At 39.7% G+C, this 11416-nt stretch overlaps 1 protein-coding gene across 1 annotated transcript in view; it reads left to right on the top strand.

Moving 5' to 3' along the window:
• LOC103386254 (transforming acidic coiled-coil-containing protein 1-like) overlaps nucleotides 1-11416 on the top strand; it is a 23093-nt gene that overhangs the window by 9938 nt on the left and 1739 nt on the right. The window contains 12 exon segments of the mRNA XM_025059813.1: nucleotides 1983-2029; nucleotides 2032-2079; nucleotides 4171-5815; nucleotides 6630-6693; nucleotides 7721-7895; nucleotides 8069-8127; nucleotides 8287-8418; nucleotides 8675-8751; nucleotides 8833-8876; nucleotides 9037-9200; nucleotides 9286-9392; nucleotides 9468-9588. Of these exon segments, the coding sequence (XP_024915581.1) occupies nucleotides 1983-2029; nucleotides 2032-2079; nucleotides 4171-5815; nucleotides 6630-6693; nucleotides 7721-7895; nucleotides 8069-8127; nucleotides 8287-8418; nucleotides 8675-8751; nucleotides 8833-8876; nucleotides 9037-9200; nucleotides 9286-9392; nucleotides 9468-9588 (2683 nt within the window).

Below are 11416 nucleotides of genomic sequence, written 5' to 3'. Positions count from 1 at the left end.
GTAAGGGGGGGGAGGGGGGGAGCAGAGAGAAGGTGGCTTTAAAATCCAGCCTTACATTCCTGGTGTCTCTTTGGGCAGTAAAACGTGTGACTCCTCCTCTACCTCCTCCACCTCCTTCTGTGTTTGTTTTCTGACTCCCTCCTTCTTCTACAGAGTGGAAGAGCAGCCTCAGTGGGAAGTACCATTTTTCAACCACAGGGGGAGTTTTATGCAAAGTTCAACAGGCCTACGTGCAAGAGCCCTGCTGCCTCCCCCTCTACTGGATCTGTTAGTGGGCAGGCCTGAAGGGGAGGAGAGAGGTTGGGGGGGTGGCAGGGGGGGTGTAGAGAAGAGTGAGAAATGCGTTTTGGAAACCAGCTGATCGGAGCTGTGGTATTTTGCCACAGAGGCAGAGGAGAGAGGAACTGTGACAAGAGAAAAGAGAAGACAGAGACAGATCTATATCAGGATTAGAAAACTAAAGAGTGGAAACATCTCAGCATTTTATGGAAACTGGGAACTCACGTGAAGGGAGTAAGCCTGTGGAAAATGTGAGAGCATCTGGGAGGGTGGAAATCTGAGGAAGAAACACACAAAAAAGGATCAGGAATAAACAGCAGTTCTTCCCCTTTACTGGATCCACTGAGGGGTGAGGAGCCCTGAAGAAGCTGTAGTGATGTCTTGGCTGTCACCTGTGTCGTGGGCCAAGTGGACATGGACAGCAGTGCGAGGGGGAGATGAAGGAGAAGAAGATGAAGAGGGGCAGGAGGCCAGCGAGGAGGAGAGGGAGCAACGTGGAGAGGGACGGCAGGAGGAGGAGGAGGAGGAGGAGATATCTCAGGCTTGCAGGCAAGTGTTTGCTGGATCTTGGAGGCCACTGTGATTCACAGGTGGACATGTCTTCTGTGTCCATCAAGTGGCAGAATCCCAGTGAGGGTTTGATGAAGGGGACAGAAAAATCAATCTGTTGTGTTCTGTTGTGATGTGTGTGACGTACTTGCTGTGGTGGTGATGTAGTGTGTTGTCAGCACCTTGTTTTCATTTCTGTGGCATCACAGCAATGAAACACACACCCAGCACTGAAACAGGGTAAAATGATGTAATCATGACATCATAGTGAATCACACAACAGCAAGTGCTCTTATACAGCCATTTATTTGTGCTTGTATTTCTAACATTAGCATTAATACTTTATTGTTATCTTTGCTGTGTACTTCCTCTTCCTCTCTTTTTTCCCCCTGAGGTGATACCAGTACAGTGGTGTGAAGTGAATATACAGAAATGGTTGCTATTTACTGCTTTAGTAGTTATACATCCAGAGTAATATCAGTTAGTTACACAATGTAAAGGTTGTTGGTACAGGAAATAGCAAGCTACTAGACCTTCACTTCCTCCTCATGTCTTCACTCTCACACAGGAACCAGAAGACATTTCACTAAACACCATGGCTGCGTCTGAGTCAATACTGCTGTTGAGCAAATGTCATGCATATTCTGTGGTGGTTTTGCACCCTCGCCCCTCCCTGAATCTCTCCACAACACACTTATTTTGGCACATAGCAGCTTTGCCACAAGCCATTCAAGCATTTGTTAAGCTCCTTTATTGTCATCATAGTGGTCATAATGTATTTGTGATTGTTTATGTTTAACAAAAAAAGGTCAGCTAACTTTATTTTTTTTAAATAATTAAACATCTTCACTTACTGCCTTTGTCCTGATTCTGCTTTTTACAGCAGTACTGTATCCACTTATCTTTACAATAGATTTTTAGATTCACACACATCATGAATAATTCTGTAACTTCTGTCCCGTTTGAGGCCCAGGTTCCGGTCTGTTGCTGCTGACACGTCCTATTATTTGTTTGAAATGCCGTACGCCCAGTGTTTCTATTAAGGTCACCACTCACGTTATGTAACAACTTTTCTGTTGTCGTCTCTCATCTCATGGATGTTTGGAAAACTCACACTCTCTCTCTTTCTTTCTCTCGCTCTCTGACTACCACAGCTCTGACTCAGAGGGTAATTTTGGCACCCCCGAAGCTGCGACTCCTGCATGGTCCAGGGAGAGCTGGAGAACATCGACACTGATGCTGACAAAACAGGTGAGGCTGCGCAAAAAGACAGGCAAACAGACAGACAGACAGACAGACAGACAAAGAGAACAGTGAGAACAAACAGCTTACATAAGCATCCATGATGTATTTACACTCTGGAAACACCTCAGGGAAACTCAAGTTTACCCTCTGAATAACAAATACTGCTCTCTCTTATATTTTTAGTGACGGTAATAACTGATCTCACATCACGATTGTGGGCATGTGCAAAATGTAACATTAAAAAAATAAATAAAAATGAAATACACTTTCATTTACATCTATGATGTCTGAACTAAGTACACTGTGTATTAGTATGTCCATGCGGTGAGTAATTGGATACATATGCAGACTGCCGTCTCAGGAATGTACCTACCGACTCTCTCAAAGAGAAAATAACTCCACTCCTCCACACGAACGAAGCATTAAATCAAAGTGTGATGCTTTATAACAGTAACACTACTCCAGGTTACCTAATACTTCAGTATGTTCAGTATGGTATGCAAACAGGTACATAGTATAAGCAGGGGTTGGTTACATGGTGTGTTAATGGAAGATAGACTGTCACTGTCATCGCATGGAGAGAGGAGGAGCCTGAAGCAGAGTGTGGGAAAGGCCTTTGCTCTGGAATTCAACAGGTTGAACAAAAGCAAGAGTTTGACCTATTTCTGGTCAATGGTAAGGGTCACAGGGAGAGGGTGACTGGACGTAGCTTCTCACTATTTACCACAGCTAAATACCCTTGTTAAACAACTACTTTTATATGCATTTATGTTACACATTTGTTTACATGCTGCTGCTACTTTTTGGATTTACAAACCTGTGGTAAAACAGCTCCAACAACATTTTGTAGAAGTGAGTATTGCACAGGTCAGGCATAATGAGGAGAGGAGGGAGTTCACCTTTGTTTAACCACAAACATCCCTCCCTGCAGCTATGGCTGTTGGAGGAAGATGTTTGTGTACAGGCAGAAAGGGAACTGTTGTTTCTCTCTACATATCTTTGGACGTAAACAAAACTAAAGCTGACTTTTTAAAAAAAAAAAACTTTTTTAGACTTTTTTAAGGTTGGGTTTAAATATATGCAATAAACTGGAAGATATTGTTATACGGGTGGCATAGCTCAGTGGGTGATAGGGTGATGAGCTCAAAGCAGTAAAAAGCTTACAGTCAGTTAAATTTTTTTATCTTAAAAAATAGGAAAAAGTTCTGTATTAAACAAAAATAACTTATGATGCAAAAAAATATTATGTAACATTGTTATTGCCCTGAAAATGACTCTGAGCAGTTAACCACAGCTATTTATCACTGCTATTTGTTAAAAAAATGTTTGTTTTTTTATTTTGTATTAATGGAAAAAGAAAACACATGAATATATAGATGGGCATGTTAGACAGTGGGAGTAACAGTGAAAATGACAACTTGCAAATGTCGATCCGAGCAGACAGAAAAAATGCAGGCAGTGCTTTGTCTCCTAGCAACAAAATATTACATGAATACATGTGAGTATGACAGACTTACAGAAATATGTTGTTGAGGAGTCCAAAGGAGACGAGGTTATGATTGCAGTATAACAACTGCTGGTATCATTGTCTTTAGTGTGTCATTTCATTTGTATTTATTTTGTTCATTGGAGCTGTTGCAGCTCAGAGCTTAAACTCATCTGAATGAGAGGATCCTAAAAAAAAACGCCTACTGGCTGTTTTCTGTACAGCATGTTCAACATTTACTCATACTACACATTAGTACAACACATATCACTGACATACAGTGTGATTGTCAAGAAGCTAAACATGTCCAAATCATTGACTGCAAACATACAACACAAGGGAAATCATAAGACTTATATCTGGTTCTGTTGTGTAGATAGATAAGGTTTGTTAAATGGAATGCTCCTCATAGTAAGACATCACCATGGCAACAGCAGCCTGCAGAGCAGCTGGTTGGATAGTAACCCACTTACAGAGAACCAATCAGATGTCATCAACTTATGAGTTGAGATCTTTGAATACTTTGCACTTCAAATATGAAAATCATTGTAATGTATTTTGAATGTTAAGTGTTGGTACTAAAGTTTTTATTTTTTGCATTTCTTTTTCAGACTTGGATCAGGAGGAACACCTGATAGTGACTGTCCCTGTCCAGGATCAGGGTGATTTCTTGGACCGCAGGATGGGTCAGGACGAGCCTGCAGTTCCCATGGGTGGTCCATTGGAAATAAACATCCAGGTTGAGCAATGTGAAAATCTTCAAGATGGTTTTGGTTCTGTGCCAGTCCCTGAATCATGGGCCATCAAAGAAACTCCTGAATGCAAGTCAGTATTTCCTGAGTCATCCCTGGCTCCAACAGATTCTGTCCTCAGTCCAACTGCTGCTCCAGCTTTTACACTTGCTCCTGCTCCTGCCTCACACTCATCTCCAGAGCCACCTCCTTCTTCTTGCTCAGCCCCAGCTCCTGCTCTTGATACAGTCACTATTCCGGCTGCTTCTCAAGCTTCCACTCCAGCTACAACCACAGCTCCAGCTCCACCTTTATCTCCAGCTCAAGCTTCATTTGCCACCCATGGCTCCGTTACTCCTCCAGCTCCTGCACCAACTCCTGCTCCTGTTACAGCTCCAACTCCTACTATAGTCCCTATTGCTGCTTCAGTTTCAGAGCCACATGTTGACCCACCTCATGGTATAGATTCTGCTCCAGCTCCAGCTCCAAACAAAAAACAAGACACTTTAAGACCCAGTGATCTTGAACCCCGCCAGTGTCTGGAGGTTCCTGGAGAAAGCCCTGTTGTTGTTCCAGAACCAGATTGTAATGACTCTCCCAAACAGCCAGAGCCCACAAGAAAGACTAAAATTGATGTATCTAAGCCCTCATCTTTGAAAATGAAGGCTCCACCACCTGAGATTGAAAGCACAAACGAGGAACAAGAATTCCCTGCTCCCAAGGCCATGTACAACTTTGACCCAGACAGTATGGATTTCAGCTTTAATCCTTTTATCAGTGGTGGGTCAAAAATACCCAACTCTCCTCCACCCTGTGGTTCCAATGACTCACCAAGACTTGAGCCACTTGGTTGCTCAACACCTGCCTATGAGCAGAGTACAACACACGTGGGAGAGGTTACTGAACCTATATCAGAGACAAAACCAGTGATGCTGGAGTTTGGTCTGGATGATGGGATGGCAAGCAAGCCCCCTCCAAGGAAACTGGGCACAAAAAAGACAATCAGCAAACTTGGAGCTAGGAAACAGAAACCCAAAGGATTGGTGCCTCCCTCCAAACCTGCACCTAAATCCACAGGGTCAGAACCAGCATCTCAAACAGTAACAGAGCCTGTATCCAAGACCATGTCAGAACCAACTTCAGCTCATCTTCCAGAAACTGTTGTGCCACTTTCAGAGTCTTCTGCACCACTGAACCTCGACGACATTCCTATACCCAAGGCGGGATCTTATAACTTTGACCCCAACCAGTGGGAGGACCCGGATTTCAATCCTTTTGGTAGTAATAACAAGATGAGCAGCTCCCCAGTGCTCCCTAAAGGACCCTACAGTTCTGACCCAGAGAACTTTGACGACTCAGCGAACCCTTTTAAACCCACCAATAGCCTGAATACAGAAGGCGCAACCGGTGTTGCTGCACCGGCTGAAAACAAAGTGAAGGACATAGGCAAACAGAAAGTCAGGAGCTTGTCTGATGAAAAGAAACCCAAGCAGATTCCCAAAACAGCCAAAGACAGGACAATGGAGTAAGTCCACTGAGGAATTATATTGGATTGAGTTTCTCTGATTTATGGGTGTTAGTGTCAAAGGTCAAGAGAAGAACAACATTAGACTGATCACCTCATTCACACACACACACACACACACTAAACACTACATAGTGACCATTGATGCAATTCCAAAATAGGTTATACTTAGGCTGTGAGAAGAGTTCTGAGTCTTTAGTATGTAAAGGACCCAGAGAATTTTGTGTTAATGCTCACACTTTAAACTGCACAGCATGTCTGACATATTGACCTGAGCTCATGTACTGCAGTCACTCATTCCCTCCCTCTATGTATCTCTCCGCTTCCCTTTTTTTCCATATAACTTCCTTGCCATTTCCAACCGACTTATCCTTTCCCCTTCTTCTCCCCTCTGTTGCACAACCCTCTACTTTATTTTTTCCTGCCTCTGTTGACCTCAGGACATCTAAACAAGTCAAGTTTCTCTGTTTTCTGTTGTAAGTACTCTCACTCTCCTTGCTGTCCCCCATGCATGCTCACTCCCCCATCCAAGTCTTGCCATCCATGCATGCAACGTGTCACAAGTGACTTTGGAGAAAGTGTTCCTCAGTTTTAGCTCATCATGCAAGACCATTCTCTTAGGGTTGAATATGTCACAGTCTTTGTGATCTCCTTGAAGTGACCTAAGAGCTTGCTTGGCGTTCCTCAGTGTTTTATGCAATCTGTTGCTGCTCATCATCTGGTACTGGGCCATGCAACAATGCACATTTGTAGTTGAATGGTTGTAGAATATGTAACCACTGTAATAATGTTATGTCTTTTTTTTTCTTTCTAGGAACTCCTGCAAGGTGCAAAAATATGACGAAAGCCAGTCGTTGGTACTCGACGTGTGTAATCAGGTACAGCAATTTTTGCTTTGTGTTGCCTTGTGTTGCCTTGTTGTTGTTGACATCATTATAACATCATTGTTTTAACTACATTATCCTCAGTTATATATACAATATTTAAGAATCACTTTTGACCACATCATTAGTACACAAAATGACTTGACCCAAACATGCATGCCAGATGAGAACCCTACCATTGCACCTTTTATTACAGAGAAATAATAACAAATTTTAAATTAAAATTAAATTTTTTGTCTTTTTGTCTATTTCTAGGCAACTTTACGTTATTTAAAGGGTAACTTTACCTTTATTGGGCAGTTTTTTATTCTTTCATTTGGCTAATTTGTTCAACACTAATTGCGGCTTAATTTACCAATTTTTTCCCCATTTTTGACTATTTTAATTTCATTTTGTAAATACCATACACTGCATGGCCAAAAGACAAAGGAGTTATGCTACTATGCTACCCTGGCTGGCATTTTCATACCACAGCTAACTATATCATGTTAAGACACATGGAAATTCCCAATCATAAGGATTTTATGAACAAATTTACCCCATATTTTATTTTCCCTTGAAATTTATAACAGATGAAACACTTAATTAAAAAACTATTCTCTATAAATCGTGTAAATGTCCTCCATCTCTCGTTGTATGTTTGTGGTTGTGAGTACACTTCAGTTACACTGCAAAGTCCATTATTCAGCAGCTGTCAGGCTTTTTAGCCTCACTCTCTCTCCCTTTCTCTCTCTTGCACTCTCTCTCTCTCTCTCCCTCTCTCTCTTTCTGTCTCTTACACACACACTCACACACAGAGACCATCAGCAGTATCTGGTTCTAACTTGGCACTGTAAAATATCTGTGACTAATCAGACTGCTCTCAAATGTTGGTCGCATTCCCACATGACCTCAATGTTATCACCATCTCCAACCTCAAGCCTCTAGATGGTGTGCTGTACAGCCATGCTGTTTTGACCAGTTTATTCATAACAATGAATCATTCATTCAAAAAAATCTTACCCTGCTCTTTTGACTCTAGGAAGAAAAGGTGGTTCAGACCCCAGAAATCAACCAGCGGGTTCATCATGCCACAGATGAGGAGAAGCTGGCATCTACTGGTGTTAAGAGTCGAGTGACGGACATCCAGGAAGAGAAAGCAGCACTTGATTTTGAAGAAGAACCTTTGAAAACACTGTCAGTCGTCGATTTAGATGGTGAGTATTGAATTGTAATACCTGGCTGTTTTTGAATGGTGGTTCCTGATTTTGTTTCTGCACTGCCTATTTTAGTTGATGGGGCTATTAAATTAAAAGTAAACATCAGAAGTTAATACAAAATCTTTCACTGAAATCTCTAATTACAATTGCTGCTGAATTTTGTGTTTTAGATTCCGAGTTCAAGATTTCCAGTCAGCTGGAGGACACCAGCAGTCTGAAGGACAATGTAGTGAGTACAGACACAAGACCTGAAATAAATATTTCGACATTATTTTTGACAAGAAATCAATAATATTGTTGTCCAAATGCCCCTCCATGTTTTCCCAATTGGTGACATGGAAGTTTTATTGACAAATATAATAGTCAGTGTGTTTTTCCTGTTGTCAAGATCAAGACATCTATGAACCAAATGTCAAAAGTGCCCAGCAGTGATGACACTGACATTGGATTTCTGACCAAGCACAACGTTCCTCAGAGTGAGATGGACAAGGCTGCAGTTCTCACCCTCATCAGAGAGGAGGTGTGTCTCTCACCCATTTCCATTGAAACATTGCAATTCTATAGGAGGCTTTTATTGGCCAATCCAGCTGTCATGATTGACAGTAGGATCAACAAGATAATTGCTTAGATTTTTATAAACTTAAATAAATAATAAAATGTATTAACTTCCAATCGTACAAATCACTTCTGGCTGACTTCCTTGGCCTCATCATTGCAGAAAAAAATGTTATGAAATGCTAAGCAATATCTTTTCTTTTTCATATTTTTTTGTGCAGATTATTGCTAAAGAAATTGAGGTGAATGAGTGGAAAAGAAAATACGAGGAGAGCAAAGCAGAAGTTTTGGAGATGAGGTTCGCGCTTCTCTGCTTCACATACAGTGGTAATGCTTAGAAAAAGTGCTCAGAGACTGCTCTCTGTTTTTGTATTAACAGGAAAATTGTAGCTGAGTACGAGAAGACGATTGCGCAGATGATTGGTAATATGCTGCCATCAAGTGGCTAAAGTTGTTATTCATTTTGTTTGTATATCCTCTATAGAAATCTTGTATTTATTAATCTTGTGTGAGTCTGTTGTCTGAGCATTTTTTTTTAAATTAAATTAAAGATTTTATTTTTATAATATTATTTTGGCAACAGAGGATGAGCAGCAGCACAAAAGCCTGTCCTCCAGTCATACACTGAGGCAGTTGACCTTAGAAAGGGATCAGGCTCTAGCTGATCTCAGCTCAGTGGAGCGTTCCTTTGCTGATCTCTTCAGGAGGTATGAGAACATGAAGGGGGTTCTGGAAGGCTTTAAGAAGGTAGGACAAGCTTCTAACAACGCCTACTATACAGTGTGCAGTGTGGTTCACAATTCTTTAATAATGAATGCCTTCATGGCTGCAGAATGAGGAGGTGCTAAAGAAGAGTGCACAGGATTACCTGATGAGGATCAAGCAGGAAGAGCAACGGTACCAAACCCTGAAGGTGCACGCTGAGGAGAAACTAAACAAGTACGTAACATGAACAAGACATTAACAAGTGTTGATCAAACCAAAGAGACATTGTGTCCACAATCCCGCACACAGGTCTAATGAAGAGATAGCCCAAGTGCGTGCCAAGGCAAGCTCTGAGAGCATCGCACTGCACGCCAGTCTGAGAAAAGAGCAGATGAAGGTGGAGTCGCTCGAAAAAGCGGTGCTTCAAAAGGTAACATGAAAGGAATCAGAATTATAGTTAAATTGTAATGTAAAAAACCTAATGACAAAATAATTTATGCCTAATTAATATGCCCATTTGCCTCAAAATACTTAGCTATGTCCATTTCTGTTGTTAAAATTCAGAAAAAATATACTTTTATTCTAAGCCAACTTTTGATCATAGTAAAACACTATACCAATAAGTTCCTGAACTAATCTCCGAAAATAAAAGTTTCTCAAAAATGACTAAAAATACATTAATTTGCCTTAAAATACTTAGCTATGTCCAGTTCTGTTGTTAAAAATGAGACAAAATAGACCTTTTTGGTACTCCAACTTTTGATCCCAGTAAAATACTATACCATTAATTTCCCGAACAAATCTCCGAAAAAAAAAGTTTCTCAAAAATGACTAAAAATACACTAATTTGCCTTAAAATACTTAGCTATGTCCAGTTCTGTTGTTAAAAATGAGACAAAATAGACCTTTTTGGTACTCCAACTTTTGATCCCAGTAAAATACTATACCATTAATTTCCCGAACAAATCCCCGAAAATAAAAGTTTCTCAAAAATGACTAAAAATACACAAATTTGCCTTAAAATACTTAGCTATGTCCAGTTCTGTTGTTAAAAATGAGACAAAATAGACCTTTTTGGTACTCCAACTTTTGATCCCAGTGAAATACTATACCAATAATTTCCCGAACAAATCTCCGAAAAAAAAAGTTTCTCAAAAATGACTCAAAATACACTAATTTGCCTTAAAATACATAGCTATGTCCATTTCTGTTGTTAAAATTCAGAAAAAATATACTTTTTAGGTACGCCAACTTTTGATGACAGTGAAATACTATACCATTAATTTCCCGAACAAATCTCCGAAAAAAAAAGTTTCTCAAAAATGACTAAAAATACACAAATTTGCCTTAAAATACTTAGCTATGTCCAGTTCTGTTGTTAAAAATGAGACAAAATAGACCTTTTTGGTACTCCAACTTTTGATCCCAGTGAAATACTATACCAATAATTTCCCGAACAAATCTCCGAAAAAAAAAGTTTCTCAAAAATGACTAAAAATACACTCATTTGCCTTAAAATACTTAGCTATGTCCATTTCTGTTGTTAAAATTCAGAAAAAATATACTTTTTAGGTACGCCAACTTTTGATGACAGTGAAATACTATACCATTAATTTCCCGAACAAATCCCCGAAAATAAAAGTTTCTCAAAAATGACTAAAAATACACTAATTTGCCATAAAATACTTAGCTATGTCCATTTCTGTTGTTAAAATTGAGAAAAAATATACTTTTTAGGTACGTCAACTTTTGATCCCAGTGAAATACTATACCATTAATTTCCCGAACAAATCTCCGAAAAAAAAAGTTTCTCAAAAATGACTAAAAATACACTCATTTGCCTTAAAATACTTAGCTATGTCCAGTTCTGTTGTTAAAAATGAGACAAAATAGACCTTTTTGGTACTCCAACTTTTGATCCCAGTGAAATACTATACCATTAATTTCCCGAACAAATCTCCGAAAAAAAAAGTTTCTCAAAAATGACTAAAAATACACTAATTTGCCTTAAAATACATAGCTATGTCCATTTCTGTTGTTAAAATTGAGAAAAAATATACTTTTTAGGTACGTCAACTTTTGATCCCAGTGAAATACTATACCATTAATTTCCCGAACAAATCTCCGAAAAAAAAAGTTTCTCAAAAATGACTAAAAATACACTCATTTGCCTTAAAATACTTAGCTATGTCCAGTTCTGTTGTTAAAAATGAGACAAAATAGACCTTTTTGGTACTCCAACTTTTGATCCCAGTGAA

This window comes from Cynoglossus semilaevis, chromosome 11, assembly GCF_000523025.1.
Source record: "Cynoglossus semilaevis isolate Cse_v1.0 chromosome 11, Cse_v1.0, whole genome shotgun sequence".
Lineage (NCBI taxonomy): Eukaryota > Metazoa > Chordata > Actinopteri > Pleuronectiformes > Cynoglossidae > Cynoglossus > Cynoglossus semilaevis.
The sequence above is the reverse complement of the archived record's forward strand: the minus strand, read 5'-3'. Positions and strand labels throughout refer to the sequence as shown.